Source organism: Eschrichtius robustus, chromosome 6 (assembly GCF_028021215.1).
Source record: "Eschrichtius robustus isolate mEscRob2 chromosome 6, mEscRob2.pri, whole genome shotgun sequence".
Lineage (NCBI taxonomy): Eukaryota > Metazoa > Chordata > Mammalia > Artiodactyla > Eschrichtiidae > Eschrichtius > Eschrichtius robustus.
In genome coordinates, this window is record NC_090829.1 from 101,029,998 (window position 1) to 101,053,944 (window position 23,947).

The 23,947-nt window shown below is 38.8% G+C and overlaps 1 protein-coding gene across 2 annotated transcripts in view; it reads right to left on the bottom strand.

The window, feature by feature from the left end:
• The window catches only part of EPHA6 (EPH receptor A6), an 839,145-nt gene that overhangs the window by 8,001 nt on the left and 807,197 nt on the right, over positions 1 to 23,947 (bottom strand). Inside the window, exons 17-18 of one of the 2 annotated variants that reach the window (XM_068545595.1) lie at positions 5,286 to 5,479; positions 2,995 to 3,066 (exon numbers count right to left, since the gene is read on the bottom strand). In XM_068545595.1, the coding sequence (XP_068401696.1) occupies positions 2,995 to 3,066; positions 5,286 to 5,479 (266 nt within the window). The remainder of the gene's footprint in view (positions 1 to 2,994; positions 3,067 to 5,285; positions 5,480 to 23,947) is intronic. The other variant, XM_068545596.1, reaches the window with a different exon arrangement.

Consider the following 23,947-nt stretch of genomic DNA (forward strand, 5'->3'; position numbering starts at 1 on the left):
ATTACATGACATGACAGATAAAAGTGCCTAGTACAATGACTGGCACATAGTAGGCTCTCAACAAATAGCAGTAATAGTTATTGTTGATAATGATTAATAGAACTTGTATCAATATTAGTACTGGTATTAACATTAGTAGTATTATATTGTGGTAACAGTTCATGTGAACTGAATTTAGATTTTCTAACGGGTAGAAGTTTCACACTTCCTGATGAATACTTAATATTCTGTCTTCCTTCTGCAAAGCTTTGCTTATCACTCAGTTACAACACTAGTTTTGTCCAGCCAGTTATTTCTCTGTCAGGAAAAACAACATTAAAACTGCCAGTTACAAAAATTAAACAGAGCAAGTTGTCCATGACTTGGTTTATAGAGATAAACAATTTAGTAAGTGATGATTATGGACAGCCTAGGCAGCACTTAGCAAGATGTTTTCAAAATGAATGGAAACATTTCTAACAAACTGTTGAAAGTTATTGCCCTCAGAAGACAGCATTACAGGTGCTTAATTAATTGGATGGAGGGAGGTAGTACCATTTAGTCTTATCATGTTTACTTGCAGTTCTCTAAAGCAGATGATACTGGTTTGAGCTCTTCCTTACCTTCATGATTCACATATTACCAGAAGCCAAGTGCTTGAAAGTTCAACAGTTAATTTATACGTACTAAGGAAAGTGGTGGTTCCAGTTCCTAAGAGCTAAAATATTCTAAGATCCTTAATTATGGCCTAGCAGGTAGTGAGACTATTCCTCTGTGCCTTGGCCTGGGTGGAATATGATTTCTGTCATGGACTGGTCCATCTGGTCAATTGTTGCCTGTTTCTGAATGCTACCTTTTAGCTGATGTTGTCGAGGAGCCCATAATCTATAAAATTCTTATCAGTGACATGCTGGGGATCTGGAGCAGGATTGGAAGAAAGAGTTATTTTCCTATTACACTGCAGCGTTGTCCAAAAGGCACTGTCCAGCTGACTTCAACCTAGTGCACTCAGTAGGCTATGGTGTATGGAAGAAACAGGGGTGGGGGTTAAGAGGTTGGAGGGTGAGTGCATAGGACGATGTAGGTAGGGTGGGGAAGGTAGGGCTGGGTGAAGGGACAGCCATATAGTCATCAATCTACTTTGTGCTATTAAACTACCGGGCCCCAGATGTGACTCTCGATTCCATGGCAATATGCTTGCCTCTGGGTTGGTCCTGAGGGTCGGGGAAAGGGAGAAGAGGTGTTTCAAAGGGTGTGGCCGGGCACCGCTCCTGATGTCGTTCTCCATGTAGCCTTGGTCTCAAGCTGGGCCCTTTTCCCAGGGGCTGTGACAGCTACAGATATTTCTTTGAAAGGAGGTTATAAGGCATCATTGTACTGTAAATGAAAATGAAGGTAGTTTGAAATTCATGCATGAAAGGATGACTGCCTATATTACTAAGGTACTTTCTCAAATTATTTTTTACAATCAATCGGATTTAAGGTTGTACTTCTATCATTACATTCACTTATATATCCATATGCTTTCTTGAGTAGCAGAGAAAGCAAGAAGGTTGGGGACTTCACAGAGCTCTGAATACTCCCATGGGCGTGTGTCAGGCACAAGAATGTCAGCATTATTTGGAGTGGTTGTTCTAAATAATAAAAGCCTTCTCTGACCAACAATTTTTTTTTTTTCTACTGGGTATTCTGTCTTTTGAAAGAAAAATTACAGATATAAGGTCTATGAAATTTCCAATATGCTGGTATAAAATGATGAAGCTGTGGGTTTCTCAGCTTTCCTCTCCCCTCTTTGTCACCTTAATTTCTTCCCCTCTTACTACTCTGTCAAGAGAATGGATAAAACCTTCTCAGGTGAATTCTTGAGAAAAAAAGCAATTAGAGTGGAATAAAAACCATGGGGACCTAGTGGGTGAGAGAGTTATGTCAGTATAGGAGTGTGAGAGAACCTTGGGAGTTTGGGGATACTAGAGAAAAGGAGCGTACAGGAGAGTTTAATAAGAGCTGCTGCGAATTATACTCTTAGGCTCCTTTACCTGCTTGAGAGATACATGGGAGGAAAGACTGCAATTCTACACCCCATCATGTTTCCTTCGTCCAGCATCACTCTGGGACAACTGACTGGGCTTTGGAATTTGGGGGATGGAGTGGCAATGTCACAGTTTTGTAAGCATAAAACAAACCAGGCATTCTGTAGCTAACATTGCCGTCCTTCAATCTACCACACCTCTTCTCCCTAAACGGTCTCAGTGCTCTGGGATCAGGGTAGGTGGGTGGCATTGCGGGTGAGGGGGTGGACAAGGGAAACCCACTCAGGCTGTTTTGAAAACAAGAATACTGATAAAGGTTCAGGCATGATACCCTTAGAACTCTGGTTCTTTTTGTTTCCCAAACAAGAGTATATTAAGGGTAGCACATATGTCTTTGTCAGAAACAAGGATAGCAAATCAGTCACAAAAACTTCCATTTGGTCCCCCAGAGATTAGACTTTTTTTTTTTTTTAAGATTTTTTTTTTTTTTAATGTGGACCATTTTTAAAGTCTTTACTGAATTTGTTACAATGTTGCTTCTGTTTTATGTTTTGGTTTTTTGGCCACGAGGCATGTGGGATCTTAGTTCCCCAACCAGGGATCGAACCCACATCCCCTGCATTGGAAGGCGAAGTCTTTAACCACTGGACCACCAGGGAAGTCCCAGAGATTAGACTTTAGAACTGAATCAAACTGGCAACTTTATATAAAGCCCAACTCCTGGCCCACATGTGGCAGCGCCATCGTGGAGCCTGCCTTTCTCTGGCCTGTCCACTGGATTACTGCCCACCCAGTTAAACCATAACTTCTGGCCCTCAGTCACCAGACCTCATGTTGACTTTACCTCTGGATCATTTGGACTTTTTGATATTTTCTCATCTTAAATTCTTTATCATTATTTTCCAAATATGATGAAGATTCACTATCTTGAAAAAGCACGGAAGAAATTGTTTTATCTGCTTTTCTTCAAAAAGAAGGCTCTTACCTGCCTGCGTCTACAGCCATAGAACAGTCAGAGAGCTCTGTTGACGGGCACTGGCTGTGGAGTCCGTTGACCCTAAACCACAAGAGGCTCAGATTAAATGATTTCAGGTTCACTCCACGATCCCTTTCTAGTAGTTCTTTCTCTTCATTATTAAAGCATGCTCATCTCCTCAATAAAACATATAAAAACAAAACACAAGGAACATTTTCTCTAACCACTTCTCTTTCTTTTCAGATACAGATTTTTTGAGAAAACAGTACTGGACTTGGTACTGTGTATAGCTCCTCTCTCTGACCTCACACTCACTCCTCCCCCACTGAGTTTGTCTTACATGATGCTAGTGAAAATGCTCTTGCAAAGGCCACCCATGAAACCTAAACACATAGTTGCTAAATCCAATGGACACACTTCATTTTTATCTTAAGGGAGCTTCATAAAGCCTTGGACATTAAACTCCTTGGAACTGTCTCCTTTTTTTGGCTTCTAGGATACTGTGCTTTCCCTGTTTTCCTCATTACCTGTCTGGCTCTTCTTTCTCAGTCTCCTTTGGGTACACTTCTTCAACTCATTTCTTAAATCTTGGTGTTCCAAAGGTTTGCATTCTTTTCCTATTTCTTTTCATTCTTTATATTCTCCATGGGTTCTCTTAACTACGCTTAAAGCTTCAGGTACAATCAATATGCTGATGATCTCCAAATCTACATCTTTGGCCCAGATCTTTTTAACTGAGTTCAACCTATATAAATATAAGTGCCTACTGGATATCTTCACTTAGATGCCCCACAGGAATCTTCCACTCAATATGCACGAAATGGTCTCATTTCTATTCCAAAAACTTGTCCTTCTCCCCCTCTCTCAGTGGTAATACCATCAACCAACTTGCCTAAGAAAGAAACCTCACAAATATCTTGATTCTTTTCTCCTCCTTCCTTGTTCACTCAATGACCAAGACACATTTGTTTTCCTTGTCTAGTAATAAATCCATTTTCTTATCTCCTGACTCCAGACTTATTCTCATTTCATAAGTCAGGCCCTGACCTTTCCTAGCTTGGATTGCTGAAAACATATAACTGTCTCTGTTTCCCGTCTTGTTCCTTGTTTTATACTTCTGGTTTAAATCAGCCCTAGAGTGATCTTTCAGAAATGCAAATGTGATCATGACATTCTCTTGTTTAAAATCCTTCAATGGCTGCCCATTGCTTTTATGATAAAATTCAAAATGGCCCCCACGCCCACTCCCACCATTACAGCTTCCTGTGCTGGACTGCTTTAGGGAAGATGGGCTAGAATAATAGTTTATTCTCTAGCTATTTCATGCTTGGCTTCACTTTACTGAGGCTGCCAATTAGTGATTTAGAGGTGAACTCTTCTATGCTCTGCTATGAAGTGAGGTCTGTTTCAAGCAGTTCTTGAAGAGCCTTTGGCTTTATTGTCACTAAAACCTGCACTGACTTGAACTTGTGACCTAAAGTTGAACATCTGTTTATCCTATTGGCCATCTCCTGAGTCAGGAAAGTAAGCTTTGAAAATGATTTGGTTATTTTTAAGTCCAATTTGGCCTAAAGAAATATATTTTCAACTTAACAATATTTTAAATGTTATATGTTCAGACATAGATGGCGGTGGTTTTTTTTCTTCTACTCTCCCTCTTATAATTGCTTTTCAGAGAGAAGTGGGTAGATCTCTCAACGCTACTGACTTTTATAAAATGGTGGATGAGTGCTTTCATTTTCTTGTCTTGTCATCTGTCTTTTTCTGGTCTAAGCAATGGAAAGTAACAACAGCTGGGTGTGATCGTATCAGCAGGAGACATCCTTGCTCCTGGCTGATTCACAAATTGCCCCTGTCTTGCTTGCCATTTCAAAGAGAGGAATAGAATATAGAATGGACAAGAAAATTAAAGGGGCTGCACACACACACACACACACACACACACACACACGTAAGATTTTCTTCTTATAAAGGTAAGAAGAAAATCAGTAAGTCAAGAAAGGAATTAGAAATACCATAGACCCACACAGGAAAAAATATTTAAAAAGTCATTCAGAAAGATTAGATGTGGACAAAAGGAAAGGGGAACCTGTTTTCTTGTGGAAAAAAATCATTTTTAAAAATGTTAATAAACTGCTTTTTCAGTTGATAAATAAAATATGGCTTATACAGAATATTCTAAAAGGTAGACAACTAGACAGTTTTCAAGGCAAACTTTCTCCTCTTTACCTGTTAGTCTTGTCTACAGCCTGAAAGAAATTATGATCGCCAAGGGGAAAAATCAACATTATGCAACTTACACAAGGATGTCCTCTACCAGGGTGTGAAGGGCACTGGGGTTGCGGATCAGCTTGTCAAGGAAGCTGACAATGTCAGCAAATTTTGGTCTGTGATTTCTCTCCTTCTGCCAGCAACGGAGCATCAGCTGGTGTAGAGATGCTGGACAGCCCATGGGAGCCGGAAGTCTGTAACCTTCTTCAATGGACAGAATGACCTAAATGCAAACATACACAGGTTATTCTCTTACTTTTGGGGACAAACAACACATATTCTAAGCTATAATTCCTTCTATACAGGAAGTGGAAGCCAAAACATTGGTAAGCATGAAAACTACTTGTGAGTACATGTGGTCCAGACAAGGATAAATACGAAAGTTGTGAACAAGAATTGCAAGTATCTTCGTAGCATCTGCTGACCCCCCCTTGAGAGGAAAAATATGTTTTTTAAACTTGTGGTATACCTATGGGAGGTTAAATTTCATCCCAATGTCCAGAAATAGTTTTTGTGTGATTTAGCTGGAATGCCTCAAAACCCAGTTAGGACATCAGGAAGTTAGTCTAAGATTGATGTGTTTAATGCAAACCACATGTGACAAATGTTTTAAGTAAAACTGTACTTCTGCAGAAGCACTGAATTCCTGATTCATTTTTTATCCTTTTATAATAATGTCAGTGTGTATTCTTTTTGTAGTCATCCTTCCTTCTTTCTTCTTTATTGTCTATTTAATTCTTTATTTTATCTATTTGGTTGCACCGGGTCTTAGTTGCGGCAGGCGGGCTCCTTAGTTGCGGCATGCAAACTCTTAGTTGTGGCATGCATGTGGGATCTAGTTCCCTGACCAGGGATCGAACCCAGGCCCCCTGCATCGGGAGTGCAGAGTCTTAACCACTGTGCCACCAGGGAAGTCCCTGCCTCTTTAATTCTTCACTCACTTCTGTCTTTCCCTTAGTCTGACACTGACGTGATTATGAAGTCCTTTCAGAACTTCTAAGGTCATTTAAGCTTTGAATGCTATCAGTGCCCAGCTTCAGGTCACAGAGCAACAGGACATTCAGCCGGAGTATCCTCTGGGCCAGTACTCTGCAACAGAACTTTCTGTGATGATGGAAATGTTCTCTCTGTCCAACATGGTGGCAAGTAGTCACATGTGGCTATTGAGCATTTGAAATGTGGCTAGTAAGACTGAGGAACTGAATTTTTAGTTTTAGTTTAATTAATTGACATTAAATTTTAAATAGCCACATGTGGCAAGTGGCTACTCTATAGGACAGTGTAGCTTTAGGGACAGGATAAGAAGCCAAAGTTAAGAGTAACAACAAGATAACTGTATTTTTTTTTTTTAGTACTTAGGAAATCACATACAAGATAAGGTAAGGTATTTATCTATTTATCTGTTTAATATACTACCCACTGGGAATTTCCTAACAATGCAATAAAGTTGACCTGGAATTTATGTAGCTTATTTTTTAATAAAGTGTTCAAAGGTATTCACGTGACTATTCTTACATTATCTCTGGGAGAAAGACAAAGGAAAGGGTTTATTTACCCCGTTTTTTTTTTTTTTAACATTCATCTGCTTTTATTTTAAGAAGGCAAGGAAGTGTGTAAAGCAGCTTTCAAAATTTCCCAATTGTTAAAATTTAACAAAACAGCTAAAAAGAAAAACTTTGCATAGAGAGGGCACTGAACTGGAACCACATTTTTGTAGACTAGGTGGTTCTCTGGGAGGGTTTTTAAAGGATTGTTGCTCAGGATTTGCCTAAAGCAGGGCAGGCTCTCTGAAATCCCCAGCCCCCCACCCCCCTAAAATGCCACCTTGTGAGGAAAAATGAAGGTCTTTTAAAAGGTGCATCTTATGGTCCTGTGTTGGCATCTTCCCCCTGCCCCTCAAAATGGAGGTGTCTGGTGGGCTAGGACCCAAGCTTTTTCGTTGATATTCCCCCATTTTTGATGTGGGAAAATTGAGGGACAGACGAATATTTAAAGACAGGCACAATTCAAGCTTACCTCTTCCCTGTGCCAACAACAGAAATACAAAAATGTAAGTGTAAATATTGTTATCAGTGCTCTCTTTACTGTACCACCATCTACACACTTTCATTTTCTATAATAATAAAAAAAAAACCACATCTCATTTTAATTTCTTTTTTAATTGACACTATTTGACATGACTCTAAAATATCTATAATTTATGCTAGAGGCAGTCTGTAAAAAGAAGCAAAAATATGTCTTCAGGAACCTCTTAACTGCTAAGCTTTAGCTTTTTTAGTAATAGGGAATTTCTCATAATCCCATCTGTGTCTTTGTGACCAAAACACTTTAACCGGTCAGGATACTAGCTTTTTTTCTGTTCATTTTATATTCCATTATTGAATAGGATTTTTTCTTATCTGTTTTCTGACTACTTTTGCTACCAACTAGGCTTGAATTTTAAGACATTTTGCAACACATTTTAGTAAAACAGGATGTGTATAAAAATGCTTATAATGCATCAAAACTACTGTGGATAGTTTTGAAAAGTAACTAAGAAAAGTAGGATAGAACTCCATTATAGAAAGACTTTAAAATCCCACCCCAGGAGAGCTCTCTAGTCGATTTCACAGTTACCTAATTATAAGTGCATAGAATAAAATAGATGACAAGTGAAGTTATAGTCTGAGAAAAAAATTAGCTGCCTTTATTGAGCACCATGTGCTAGATGCTTTGCATAGTTTTCTTCATTTACTGCTTAAAATAACTCAGTATGGTAGTTATTATTATCCCTATTTTTAAATGAGAAAATTTAGACTCAGAGATGTTAGGAAACTTGCCTAAATTCACACAGCATAGGTGGTAGAGCTGAAATTTGAACTTTGTTCCTTTTAGCTTCCAAACTTTTCCTCTGGCTGTTCCCCAGGAATGCTTTTCAGTTCTCATGATAACATCTTCCTCTCCAATTTTATATCAACTGATGTAATTTTAGGAGTGATGATTACCATTTTATCTATTGTCATACATCTGCTAATTGGGTTTCAATGTTTTTACTTGGATCCTAAGCTTTATATTCTGGGTAAATCAAAAACATATTTACTTCATAGTTTGCAAAATGTAATCTCTGGCTGAACAGAGTAATTTCTGAGTGCTTCTGAGTCCTGCACACATTTCTATTATTGCATCTGTTACATTGTATTGTAATATTTCATCTGCTTCCTCTCAGGATAAACATACTTCAAAGAAGGAATTATGTCCCTATATTTTGTATTCTCATCCCTTAGTATGGTGCCTGACACATTAATAAATGTTATTGACAAAAACAAAAGCTATTAGAAGAAATTTTGGAATTTGTCTTGATAGAGAGCAGACTCTTAGAAAACCTGGAGTCTCAAGCTACCCAAGACGGATTCAAAGCAGAAGCATGACAGCATTTGAAGTACCTCAGAAGGAAATATTAATAAAAAAACTGGGGTATCAAGTAGTATTGTTCAAAATGATATAATTTCTCCCTGGTTTGGCTAGACAACGGCCAGGTGAGATTGGGCCTTGCTCTTTTCTAAGACAGAGGGCACTGGACCCAACGTCAACTTCCTGTAAAGACTGGTGGTTTCTTACTCCTGTCCAGAAGGTTTACTATTTCCCATTTACCCAAAAGTCCTTAGCTGCTGGGGAGCTGACTTTTCCAGACAACTGCTGTAAACAGCTAACACTCACATCCAGCCTGCTTGGTGTCAAGCAGGCTGTTTACTCTCTTTTGACAAAGTTGCTCTCATGATTGGCCTGTAAGAAGACAGAGTGACAAGAAAGTGTGGTCCTTCACCTGGAACCTTTATCCATAATGTGTTCAGCAACGTGTCTGGTCCCAGAATGCCTTTCTGTGGGGAGAGTGGGAGGTTCAGGGACTCATGACATTGCTTCTTGCTGACCTCTGGCTTTAAAGCTTCCTCTGTCCTTTAACTTGTGACTTTGTGAAATATGTCCTGAGCCCTGGTTCATGACAGATGTCAAACATGAAGTTCCCACCTTATAGGAAAATATTAATAACAACAGTAACAACAGTGACAATAATGATAACAGCTAACAATTACTGAGAGCTCTTGGAAACTTCCAGGTGCCATTTCTAAATGACTTACATGCATCAACTCTTTTAATCCTTACAGTAATACTATGAGGTAGGTACTATTGTTATCCTCAGTTTACAGACAAGGAACTTAAACACAGAGAGGTTTAATTTGCTGAAGATCACACACGTAAAAATTTCGGTTTTGAAGGTAGCTAGAGAAGAGATTTAAGCAATATGATTCACGAAGATGGTTAAAAGACACAACATCTAACGGATTTTTAATTTATTTATCCAAACAGATATATATTAATCACTTAAAATATACTATTGAGCATACCGTGTATAAGGGATAACATAATGAATAAGAAATATTTCTGTCTTTAGGAAATGTATAATCTAGCGAAGGTGACCAGGGAGTCTGAATATGGTAAGTGCCATGTAGAACAGGGAGTTATGGAAACTTCTCAGAGGAGTACCTAACCCAGCCTTGGGGAGGCTTCTCAGAGGAGGTGAACTGAATGTAGAAGGTAGCAGGGTCGACTAGGCTAGATGGGTCCAAGAGAGGAGATGTGACCTGATCAGGGAGTGAAAGTAGATTTCTGCAGCTAGAATAGAGTCTTCAAAGAGAGGAATGGTGAGGTTTGAGGCTCAAAGGTTAAGTAAAAACTATATTTCTTGAGATCATGAATGATTTTGCATGCTATAAATACAGACTTTATGCAAAGGGTTTTAGCAAGTAAATGACATTAGATTTGTCTTTTGGAAGCTCACTCTGGCTGCAATGTGAAGAGTGCATCGGAGGGCATGGGAAGCCCGAAGGAGGCTTGCAGTGATCCAGGAGAGAGGTCAGGATGGCCTTAGTGAAAGCAGTGGACGTGGGGTACAAGAAATAGACTGATCTGACAGGAATGCGGGATTAGGGTGAAATTGGGTATGGAAGTAGAGGGAGAAGAGAAGAATGACTTCTAGGTTTTTGGCTTGGTCAACTAGTAAAGATAGAAGACAAAGGAGGAGAATCAATTTTGGGGCTGGAGTGACCATGAGTTAAATTTTCTATGATCTTTCTGGTTTCGGATTCAAGTAACATATAAAACTTTGAGAGCTTATTATATGTCAATTTCCGGGCTAGGTGTTTTAACACAGCTTACCTTATTTAGATCTCAAGATACCTATGTGAGTGTGGTTCTACATATTTTGTAGGTAAGAAAACTGAAGCACAAACTAATGAACAGATTGGGTCAATATCACATAGCTAATAATGCCCTGAAGAATGGACTAATATTATCACCTTGGTAGCCTCTGAATCATGATAGTGGTAGAGAAAAATCTGTTCTGAGTCTTGAGCCACATACCTGACCCTTTCTCCCAGAATTAGCTCTTGAGCCTCCCTTACACATTTACACACTCCATGCTTTCCCTCTCACCTACTTGCTCATGACTTTTATGCTTGCAGCTCCAGCTCAGCTTTCTCTCCAGATTTCTCCATCTATTGTCTATGGGACATACCACTTCATAGAGTTGTCATATAGGTGCCATGATTTTTTTTGTTCAAAACTAACCCTGTTCCTGCTTTGGCATTAATTAAATTAATTAATTCATCAATTAACTTTATTTTTGGCTGTGTTGGGTCTTCGTTGCTGCATGAGGGCTTTCTCTAGCTGTGGCGAGCAGGGCCTACTCTTCGTTGCGGTACGCGGGCTTCTCATTGCAGTGGCTTCTCTTGTTGCGGAGCATGGCCTGTATGCATGCTGACTTCAGTAGTTGCGGCGTGCAAGCTTCAGTAGTTGTGGCATGTGGGCTCAGTAGTTGTGGCTCATGGGCTCTAGAGCACAGGCTCAGTAGTTGTGGCGCACGGGCTTAGTTGCTCCGCGGCATGTGGGATTTTCCCGAACCAGGGCTCAAACCCGTGTCCCCTGCATTGGCAGGCGGATTCTTAACCACTGCCCCACCAGGAAAGCCCCTGCTTTGGCATTTCTGTCCTCTGAAAAGGGTACCATTCTTTTTCCAGTGATTTAGGTCAGAGATCAGGGAGTCATCTGGGCCTTTGCCTTTCCGGGTGCTCAAAATTTGATTCCACCACCTTCATGTATTTTAAATCTGCTCCAGTTTTAATCCTCTCTTCAAATGATTTATTTTTCATTTTGATCACTGCAACAGCTGCCTAACTAGTCTTTTTGTCTCCCCTTTTCCTCCCTCAATCATCTCCCGTAGTGCATCCAAAGCAATCCTGCTGATGTGAAACTGTGATCACGTTCCTGAAATTCTGCAGTGGCTCACCATGACCCTGGCTCTCAGTCCTCACCTCTGGCTGCATCCTGTTTCCCCTTTGCTTTGGCCACTACAAAACACTTGCCGTCTCTCAGCTGGGCAAGCCGAGTTCAAGAGCAGGAACTGTTTCTTTTTTCCATATGTTCCCAGCATCTAAAACAATGCCTTGTCAAGTCAAAGAGTGAGCTCCAATTGTCATATATGTGATCTATGAAAGCTTTATATTAACCTTTATCTTCATTAACATGTCTTTTGTGGGAAGTTTTGTTTTATAGGTATTTCTGATTCCCTAGTCAAGGACTGACAGGGAGCCAGGAGCATATGGGGTGTTTTGTCTAAAAGACTAAATGAGGTTTATTGTTTTAGGATATGAAAGGGTGATAATTAACTAGAGAGAATTTTGTTAACAGTATGGTTTTATGATAGCTGTAGGCTGTCATCCTTTGGAGAAGAGTTATACAAGGTTATACCCTTATTTTAAAATGTAAGAAGAAAATTAAAACAAAGTGAAAAAATATGAAAATGACTGCAGTGATAACTTCTATGCAGAGGTAGAAGAAATTAGATTCTGTCAGAAATTATCATCTAAAACCTGGCTGGTTATTCTAAATAGATCGTACTGGTTCCTTGTCAATGACACTGCAATTTTTAGCAGCCTAGAATCTACACAAGGCTCAGTTGGGACACGTAGCAGACTGTTCTGCTCTTGCTGAATCTGATGAGTTTTCCAATTGTGTTGACAGTTTCTGAATCAAAGCAGGCAATGTGCACCTTTTATTAAACTAGGCAAACAAGGAGTAGACAGTCAATATGAAGACACCGAGATATCCCTGAACAATACTATTGAACAAGGACTGCTTGGGCTGTGCAGGGAATCACATTATTATAACACTGCTAAACAACTCCTAAAGAGAAGCACATTGAATTTAGTTATTTAAAAAGTTATTTTAAAAGGAACTGTCTCAAAATTTTAGCAAGGGCTGAAATATACACTAGTAAATGGACTGTGAAATGATTTTACTTCTATCTTCCCTCTAAATATTCATGATGGCTTTGTTGATGAATTTAATTCATCAACCTTAATTTCAGGTTGAAGGGGGATGGTGAAGCAGAGTGCCAGTATATCCTTGCTTTTTGTGATAATGATTTCTTATAGATATTAGGACATTTAGGTTTATAAAACAGTAATACTGAAAACACTGGTAATGTATTTTCCTGATATGCAATATAATGATTGTGTCTGCATAGGCAAAAGAAGAAAAGAAAAAAAGAAAGGAAAGAAGTAGTTATATGTCAATAACATTTATAATATTATACCTATTTTCTTAGTCAATATTTTTCAACATACAGAATTTATAATTCAGTGAAAAACAATCAAAATCCAAATGAAATTCAGTGTACATTAGAAAAAAAGGGGGACAGAGTGATGAAAGAATAAGATACAGACAGAAAATAATTTTTCCAAAGCTAATTTATAATTTAAATCATTAAGGTATGGAAACCTAAGATTTCCTTTCAAACTTTAAGATGAAGAATTTCTTAAAACCTTACACTTAAGACAGTTCTCTAACCTCATTTTTTGGAAGTTGAAATAGAATGTCAAGGATCTATAAAAATGGAGAGTGCTTGTCCTTAGTAGGTTACCACCTTTCAGATTGTTGAATGAGTGGACAAAATGGGGGAAAATATGAAGTGTAGGATTCATAGGTTAAAAGGTTGCTGATGATATGATTTATGGTTTGGAAAATCTTTAGCCCTAACAGTTGAAAGTCACACTTTTTTTTTTTTGGCCACATCACACGGCTTGTGGGATCATAGTTTCCCAGCCAGGGATTGAACCCGGGCCCTCAGCAGTGAAAGTGCTGAGTCCTAAACACTGGACCACCAAGGAATTCCCAAAAGTCACACTTCTTGAGACTGAGATAATTAACACCTTCTAAGCAACTATGCTTCAGTTTTTAAGTAGTGGAAAGAGCATTAGTGAAGGAGTCACCTGAACTGCATTGTTGTCCTAAACTGTCATGAACAAGCTCTGCTCTTAGGAAAGTCTCTGTCTCCCCGTTAAGAAAAGGAAACTGGATTCAGTACTTGTGATTGTACTTTTCAGCTCAAAAAACGATGTTTCTAGAGTCAGTGAAACTGAACGCTTAATCTGCAGGACGTCTGGTAACATCTCTTGATCTCCAAGTTCTGTAGCGTCCAGATCTAGATTTGGCTTCCTTTGAAAGGACTGTTTCCCACAGGGCTCCTGGTGCAGAGAGACAAAAATCCAGATAGGGACAGACTATATCCCAGTAAACTAAGACTAGGAAGGTTTGGGGAACCATGATGTTTTTGTTTTGGATTTTTAATTGGGGTATAGTTGCTTTACAATATTCTGTTAGTTTCTGATGTACAACGAAGTGAATCAGCTATATGTATACATATCCCTTCCCTCTTGGACGTCCTTCCCAACCCCCCATCCCACCCATCTAGGTCACCAAAGAGCATGGAGCTGAGCTTCCTGTGCTATACATCAGGTTCCCACTAGCTATCTATTTTACACATGGTAGTGTATATATGTCAATCCCAATTCCCAATTCATCCCAGCCCCTCTCCCTATTCTCCTATGTCCACATGTCCGTTCTCTCTGTCTGCGTCTCTATTTCTGCCCTGCGAATAGGTTCATCTGTACCATTTTTCTAGATTCCACATATATGCGTTAATATACGATATTTGTTTTTCTCTTCTGACTTACTTCACTCTGTATGACAGACTCTAGGTCCATACACATCTCTACAAATGACCAAATTTCATTCCTTTTTATGACTGAGTAATATTCCATTGTATGTATGTACCACATATCTTCTTTATCTATTCATCTGTTGATGGACATTTAGGTTGTTTCCATGACCTGGCTTTTGTAAATAGTGCTGCAATGAACATTGTGGTGCATGTGTCTTTTTGAATTACGGTTTTCTCAGGGTACATTCTGGGTCATATGGTAGCTCTATTTTTAGTTTTTTAAAGAACCTCCATACTGTTCTCCTTAGTGGATGTATCAATTTATATTCCCACCAACAGTACAAGAGAGTTCCCTTTTCTCCACACCCTCTCCAGCATTTATATTGTTTGTAGATTTTTTAAAATTAATTGATTTATTTTTTATTTATGGCTGTGTTGGGTCTTCATTTCTCTGCGAGGGCTTTCTCTAGTTGTGGCAAGCGGGGGCCACTCCTCATCGCGGTGCGCGGGCCTCTCACTATCGTGGTCTCTCTTGTTGCGGAGCACAGGCTCCAGACGCGCAGGCTCAGTAATTGTGGCTCACGGGCCCAGTTGCTCCGCGTCATGTGGGATCTTCCCAGAGCAGGGCTCGAACCCCTGTCCCCTGCATTGGCAGGCAGATTCTCAACCACTGCGCCACCAGGGAAGCCCTGTTTGTAGATTTTTTGATGATGGCCATTCTGACTGGTGTGAGGTGATACCTCATTGTAGTTTTGATCTGCATTTCTCTAATAGTGATGTTGAGCATCTTTTCATGTGCCTCTTGGCCATCTGCATGTCTTCTTTGGGAAAATGTCTATTTAGGTTTTCTGCCCATTTTTTGCTTGGGTTGTTTATTTTTTTGATATTGAGCTGCATGAGCTGTTTGTATATTTTGTAGATTAATCCCTTGTCAGCTGCTTCATTTGAAAATATTTTCTTCCTTTCTGAGGGTTGTCTTTTCATCTTGTTTATAGTTTCCTTTGCTATGCAAAAGCTTTAAGTTTAATTAGGTCCCACTTGTTTATTTTGTTTTTATTTCCATTACTCTAGGAGGTGGGTCAAAAAAGATCTTGCTGTGGTTTCTGTCAAAGAGTGTTATTCCTAAGTATTCCTCTAAGAGTTTAATAGTGTCTGGTCTTACATTTAGGTCTTTAATCCATTTTGAGTTTATTTTTGTGTATGATGTTAGGGAGTGTTCTACTTTCATTCTTTTACATGTAGCTGTCCAGTTTTCCAGGCACCACTTATTGAAGAGGCTGTCTTTTCTCCACTGTATATTCTTGCTTCCTTTATAAAAGATAAGGTGACCATATGTGCATGGATTTATCTCTGGGATTTCTATCCTGTTCCATTGATCTATATTTCTGTTTTTGTGCCAGGACCATACTGTCCTGATTACTGTACCTTTGTAGTATAGTCTGAAGTCAGGGAGCCTGATTCTTCCAGCTCCATTTTTCTTTCCCAAAATTGCTTTGGCTATTTGGGGTCTTTTGTGTTTCCATACAAATTGTAAAATTTTTTGTTCTTATGGGGAACCATGATGTTCACTACTATGCCAGTTCCCCTCCAACAAAGTATACTTTTTGGAAATATAAACACGCATTCCAAATCTACTTTTCTGAAATAATTGTTTCTTTAAGAAGCAATGTTCTTAAAACTCAGGCCCATTTTCCCAAGCACTCTCTAGGAAAAAACCAGATATTTCTTCACTGATGCATCATTTCAATTTTAGAAAGATAATAGGCAACTTTAATAACATATTTCCTGGGCCCACTAAAGATATCAGAAAGCTATGGAAAAATAGTTTATGAGTACAAAGGAAAAGGGGATTTTAAAATATCCTCTTTGAGACATTTCTCCAAAGAAGAAATACAGATGGCCAATAGGCACATGAAAAGATGCTCAACATCACTAATTATTAGAGAAATGCAAATCAAAACTACAGTGAGGTATCACCTCATGCCAGTCAGAATGACCATCATTAAAAAGTCTACAAATAACAAATGCTGGAGAGGGTGTGGAGAAAAGGGAACCCTCTTACAGTGTTGGTGGGAATGTAAGTTGGTGCAGCCACTGTGGAAAACCGTATGGAGGTTCCTCAGAAAACTAAAAATCGAATTACCATATGATCCACAATCCCATTCCTGGGCACATATCCAGACAAAACTATAATTCAAAAAGATACATGCACCCCTTTGTTCATAGCAGCACTATTCACAAGAGTCAAGACATGGAAACAACCTAAATGTCCATTGACAGATGAATGGATAAAGAAGATGTGGTACATATATGCAATGGAGTACTACTCAGCCATAAAGAAGAACAAAATAATGCCATTTGCAGCAACATGGATGCAATTAGAGATTATTATACTAAGTGAAGTAAGTCAGAAAAAGAAAGACAAATACCATATGATATCACTTATATGTGGAATCTAAAAAATGACACAAATGAACCTATCTATGAAACAGAAACAGAATCAGGGACATAGAGAATAGACTGGTGGTTGCCAAGAGGGAGGGAGCTGGGAGAGGGTTGGATTGGGAGTTTGGGATTAGCAGATGGAATATACAGAATGGATAACAGCAAGGTCCTACTGTATAGCACAGGGAACTATATTCAATATCCTGGGATAAACCATAAAGGAAAAGAATGTATATGTATGTATAACTGAGTCACTTTGCTGTATAGCAGTAATTAACACAACATTGTAATTCAACTATACTTCAATAAAAAATAAATGTTTTAAAAAAAGATATAGAATCTAGCATCTGACAAGAACTTCCTTTACTGTAACAATCTGGCATTTTCTACATTTTATAGATGAATATAATAAAAACAAGATATTTGTCCTAATTGGCAAAAAGAAAAAAGCCCTCTTTGTAAATACGTTTTAAAGAGAAAAAAATAATTATAAAAAGTATAAGAGCAGTAGACTGTCAATTTCTTCCAAATAGAAATTGAAGGTATAATTAATTTTTTATGAGAATGTTGCTGGTATGTATATATCTTCTAGCTTTGTGGTCATTTAGAAAAAAAATTTCCCTTGAAAATTATACTGTGTTAGTAGCATACTGGTTATTGGTTTCCTCTACTTGAAACCTTACTATTTGAATTACTTACAATGGTGATTGATTGAATCTCATAATATCCCCTATTACTCTTGCCTCTGTAACAGACATGCATCATGTTAGTGTGTATTTAATTAAAATGTTGCCCTTGCCTGTGTACCAATAGTAGGAATTATTGAAAAATTGAGAAAAGAAGGTCATTTTGAAAATTACTTTGGTAGAAACATAATCAAACAAGTGCAAAAATTCCCTCTGTAATATGGAAGGTTGAAATAATGGGAATGGGCCTTTAGCAGTTTACTGTATCTTACACAGATCATTACACAAGGACCATTACATAATAAAGTAGAGTTTGGAAAATCTAATCAGTGACAAAAATTGGAAATGACTGGACTCTCTGAGTCATAAAATTATACTGCATTTGAGGTAAGTGGATTCTACACATCCACCATTCTTGGCTGAAATACTGACCTATAATTGAGAAAGTTTATAAAATTATGAAGACAAATACGAAATATAGTAAAAGGTTATTTTCTTCCTTCTCAAATTTTAAAAAGAGGGATCAATTCAGGTAAGGTCAAAGGTTATTTCTAACCACATCATCTATATAAAAAAGTATCTTAAAGCTGAACTCTAATTTTTTTCTTCAGGTAAGTTTCAGAAAGCAATCTAAAGCAAAACTCACTATTATATAAAAGCTTTTGAAAAGTGAGGAGAAAAAAACCCCCAAAACAATGAGGCAGTATTATGTTTCCTACTAAGCCTCAAATGAGATGTTCTCTGATAGTGGTTCTCTTTTTGGGAAACTGAACTAGCTGTGTAGCATATACCTCAATGATACCATACCTAGAAGGCATTTGGGTTTCAAATTGCTTCAAGGTGAATCCTTCCTTCCCTCCCTCCCTTCCTCCCTCCCTTCCTTCCTTTCCTTCCTTCCTCCCTTCCTTTCTTTTTCATTCATTCATCCTTTCTTTTTTTTCTAAAACAGCAGCATGTCAGGGAAAAAAACAAAACAAACAAAATCCAAGTCTCCAGTCTTGCATTCACATCATTAGTTTGAGCTAAGTTGCCTCTCATTTATGTGGTGCTAGTTTTTTTCCTACATATTAGCTCTGTGGGGATTTGATTATTTAATGTTGCCTGCTGTTCATGTTTTGCTTGCATTTTCTTCGGTTAAGCACATTACACAGTGTAAGTGTTGGAAGAACTGCAGTGCCCTTGGTGTCCTCTTTGGAGCCAGTGTAGCTCCTAGCATTACAATGTACTCCTATTATGTAGTAAACAACAATTATTTTGAACTTGGATGAAAATAACATAGAACATTATCCTGCAGTACCTTAAAAAAAAAAGACAAAAATGCTAGAAAACAGCAAGGAACTATACAGCTTCAATGTGCCTGTGACATGTTTCTGGTAATAGGCTAAATATATTGATGATTAGAATTTTATTTTAAGCTACTGCCTTAAATATTTTTAAGAAATATAATAAATATAGTACATTTTATAAATTTTTAACATCAAGACAAAAAAATACTGCAGAAAAGATTTATAGTTCCAAACGATAGTGAGTCAATCCACATTCTTTTGCTGACAGGAAACAATGAAAACACTTCTCTTGTGACACAGTGGCATACATAATTAAAGATGCTTTGATCTCATTACGTAGAGCTTGCGTGGTATGGCGACTCCTTTGAAAATTAGACTTCTACGGTATAGCTCAGAGGGTAAAAGCATGCACTTAGGAGTAAGTAGGGGGCTTCAACTTCAGTTCTATCGTTAACCATCTAGTAACCTTGGGTAAGTTGTTTAAACTTTCTAGAAAGCCTCGTATCTACAAATGGGAGTAAAAAGAGTATCTATCTTAAAGAATTATTCTGAGGATTAAATGAGCCAATATCCTAAAATACTTGGCTCATAATAAATTCAGAAATTGCAAGCTATGATTATTACCATTGATTAATTAAATACCTTCTATGTACCAGGTGCTTTATATATGTTATCTTTCACTTTTTCAAATCCTGCAGTTGAGTATTTTGAACCCCATTATAGACAGTGTCTCAGAAAGCTGAAACCCCTTGCCTAAGAGTACATGGCCCGTGAACTGCAGAGCTGGGATTTCAACCCCGATCTTTCTAGCTCTAAAGCAGTGGCTTCTAACTGGGAGTGATTTTTATACTCCATCTCTGACTGGGCAATGTTTGGGGGCAGTTTCGGTTGTCATGACTGGGAGGGTGCTACTCGCACCTAGTGGGTAGAAGCCGGGGATGGTGTGAAAGATGCACAGGACAGCACCCCTGCCCGCACACCACAACAAAGGATTATTTGGCCCAACAATAGTTCCGAGGTTGTGAAACCCTGCTCTAAAGCTCTCATGATCTTTCCACTACACCTGCTGCCGCACTAGAATATAATGATGCACAGTGTTAATATTTTGGTGCCATTTGATACTGCAATAAATAAAACTGTTCTTGAAAACAATGCACAGAAAAGAATACTATAGTATATCTCTGGCAGCACAACTGCTTTCCCTTGGGGACTTCCTTCCTCACTCCATGTGATTATGGGGAAATTGCCAACCACAATGCTCCACCCACCTCCGAATGCACATGCTGGTACCTAAACCTTGCTGGGCCGATCCTAGTGTCCATTCCCTGGCATGGTTTTGGTTCAGAGTTGGGTAGAGCCCTAACACAGCCAACCAGTCTTCTCTGGGATTGGTGTATGAATTTTCACAGAGAGAAGGTTTCATTCTGCTGAGGTTGCTAAGCTGGAATGCTGAACCCTGGAGCATAAAGAAGAATAAAGCAAAGAAGAAGACCTTTGCAATAGGAGAAAATGAGGTCAATGGACCTAGTGCTTGGGAAGCACTAAAAATCCCGCAGATCCCCGAGATATAGCACTGCTCAACTCCTTCTTAGTCTCATGAATGAAAAAATTTATTTTTACTTAAGTTAGTTCACATTGAGTTTCTGTCATTTATAATCAAAAGTACCTTGAATAATAGAGTATGCATGCTTTTTTGGCATATGCTAAAAAATAGCTATGTTGCATTCACACAATGTTGTTTATATTAAAAAGGAAAAGAAGGCCTGAGGTCCACTCTTGAGGAGTGTACATTCTACTTGGGGGCAGGGGCAAGACTTAGAAATGCCAGAACTTCATCTCCTCCCCTACACAGAGGGCTCCTTGGCAGCGGGGGCTGGATTTTCCAGTTCTCCATCCCCATCCACATGCCCAGTGACTGGCATGTGTTCAAACTGCTGAAAGGCTAAGCAGATGGCACCTACTGTTACGTTTGGTATGTCTTTTATGGACTAGTCCTGGGTACTCTGTGTTTTCTCATTTCCTTATGTACATTCCTAATGTACATTACCACTGACCTTTGGGAAAATCATTATGTTATTCACGAACATAGATTATGTAAACTCAGAATCGTTCATTGCAATAAAATATGCCACAGTCTGCAGAATGGAGGGACTATTTCATGAAAACTATCTGAAATTTCCTAAACTCATTTAAAATCCTAAAGCATGTTAACATTCCATATTCAACTAAGCCCATAAATTAAACTCACCAAAATGTAATAAAAATATAAAATATTAAAACAGAGCATAGTTGAATTTTTACTGTCTAAAAATGACTTTCCTTATTTAAAATACACCTTGGTTGCATAAAGTCAAACACAAGACTGAACTTCGATCAAACATGAGAAATGCAGGACAAACAGGAAATAACTAATATTTGGAGAGAGCAGCTTGGAAAGTTTTGATTAAGCTATTTCTGCTTCCAAACAGAAATTCTGGTTTCAGGATCTGTCACAGATACTCTGACTTCCAATATGTTAAGCTAAACAGAATTTCAACTCTACTGCAGCAGCAAAGAATATTCACAAGATACATAAAAGATTTGAGCTCTTAGTACTTTCCTCTCCTCTTGTATTGATCTGAGGACCTAGAGGGTTTGGCTTTTTATTTATTTTCCCCAGAACTTTTTGTTCTCCTCTTTTCAGATTCTTGCTTGCATATTCTTTAGTAGCCACTCAAAGACCATGAAAATAACCAGCTTAGCCCTTACCTGGTCCTTGAAGAACAACCAAGCTCTGGGTGGAGGGAGCATTCAGCCTTGTGCTGTGGGCATTGGCAACCCTGAACGAATGAGGATGGGCTTAATGTCCAGGAGTCTATTCCTGGCTGCAGCAACTTCTTCTGATTCCAGATATAGTCTTTGTGGCCAAATGAGGTTTAATAGACGGAATGGCTCTGTAAATGGTCATCTTGGACACAGATCATCAACACACATGGCCAGAATGGCTGGGTGAACTGTTGGGCACGATCCAGGAAGGGAGGAGTTGACAACAGGGTTTGGACTACGCTAGGCAACAGTTAAGAACAATTTACATGGGGGTCTGTGTTGGAAACTACACATTTGGGCTTTTTCTCTCAGAGGCTGCTCTCCTAGAAAATCTGTCTTGCAGCCTGGTATCTTCCCTTGTACATGCTCTGCTCTGTGGAAGTCCTATCGGATTTCTTGTACCTCCACAGAGATTCCTAAACTTGAGAAAAGAACAATCTGAATCATTCCTTTCCTGAGACAAGTATGATAAAACTATTTCTCCAGAGATTATAAAACCATAGCATGTTACTGTTAAAAGGGATATTAAAAATCATTCAACCTAGTCCTTTCATTGTATTTATTGGTCATGAAACTGAGGCACTGTCATTGTTGAATTATAGTCTACATAACGATGGCCGTGGTTACCAAATTGGTGGTACAATGTACCCCAGGCGGCAAGATGATATTCCAGGAGGCAGGAAAAATAATAGAACTTCTCTTTATGTTTATTTGTCTCATCCTATTGTAAGAAAGACTATTTATGCATGTCTAATAAGAATGACTATGACTTTTATGGCCATAATGAAATGACTGTTACAAATGTATTTGGCAATATATATAATATATTTAAAATCAAACCCTTAGCATTTCTTATTCTCCTTTCTTGCTTTTTTCCCCCAAAGCAGTGATTATCAGGTTACATATTATATATTTTACTGATTTACTTTGTTTAAAGTCTGTTTCCCTCTTGCTAGAATATAAACTCAATGAGGGCAAGAAATCACTGACCCATAGACTGGAAACTAAACCACCATGAAAGAGGCAGTTATCCCCTCTTCTCTTCTCCTTGCCCATAACGTCTTCTAAAAGGTTACTAGAATTGTCTTCTAATATCACTGTCAAAGCACTTACTATGTGATTCTAGGGAAATCATGTCACTTCTCTAAGCCTCAGTTTCATAACCAAGTTCAACTTGGGTTGGACTAGATAATCTTTATGGTCCCTTCCAGGTGTAACACTTGTTTTCTGTTGTATCTCCGCTTCCTGAAACAGAGAAGGCACCCAATGAATATTTTTTAATGAAAAATGAATATATTAGTACGGTAGTACTTGTATACAATGTGCAAATGAGTATACATGTGTCAGTTGTGAACGCTCAAGAACTTTTTACTGGCAAGGATGTATTATTAGTAAAGCTTGGAGTCCTCTGAGTTAGGCAATTTTTTATTTTACGTCTGTCAGGAAACAGGTTAAGACAAGGACTAAATGGAGTACCAGTTAAGGAGGGCACTTGAACTGAGGGCTCTTCTGTGCAGTGAAGACTTTAACTCATCTGGAGGACTTTTAACTCATCTGGGAGGACTTTTTATTCTAGAGATTTGCTTGAATGGCTTATTTTAGTCATGTCAAAGTAGGACAGGCAGGCAAGCGTTATTTTGGGTTAAGAGTAGAGCAGGAACTATGGTGACTGAATCCAGGGCTTCTATTACCTTGGATAACTGGTTAAAGAAAGATGAGTTCCTTCTGGGAGAGAAGGGACGAATTTCTGCTTCTGGGATTCAATTTTAAGAAGAGCTGGAGAGGTGGTCACAAGTTGCCCCAAACAAGGCCCAGAGACAGGAAAGAGCAATGAGGTCCTTCAAATAAAATTCCCTGAAGGACAGTAAACTCTAGGCAAATGACCTGGATCCCAAAAGTCTAAGTGTTGGGAGTGGAGCAAAGGCTGCTGATTACGGCGTACTCTGTACTTAAGGGCAAATGTTCTGCAGGACCGAGCCACCTGGCTTTATGTTTTGATGATGTGCTTTAAAGAGCAAGATTGAGCAGTGTTTTATGACCTTGAACCTGCTGCCATGTAGGTTTCTGGACCTGGTATTCTCCGCAGAGTCAGTAGGCACCTACAGGACTGAGCAGGACCCAGCTTCTAAAGCAACACTCCAAGGCAGGGAGAAACAGTAGCCGTGGTGAGCTAACCAAAACCCAGTCTTCTCTGTGTCTGGCATTCAAAAAGGATAAACCTTCTCTGTCACTGAACAAACCCTTAAGATACTTGGACAACTTGAGGTGGGGGTAAAGTAATGAGTGTGAGGTGTGGAGGGGTGGCTCAAGCAATTGAATGGAAAACAGAGAAGAGATGTGACAGGAGTTGACTGTGTTTAGGGATTTTCTATAGTCATATAGTCTTTGTTTCCCCTTATGAACATTCAGAATCCCATTAGAGCTGACTTCCC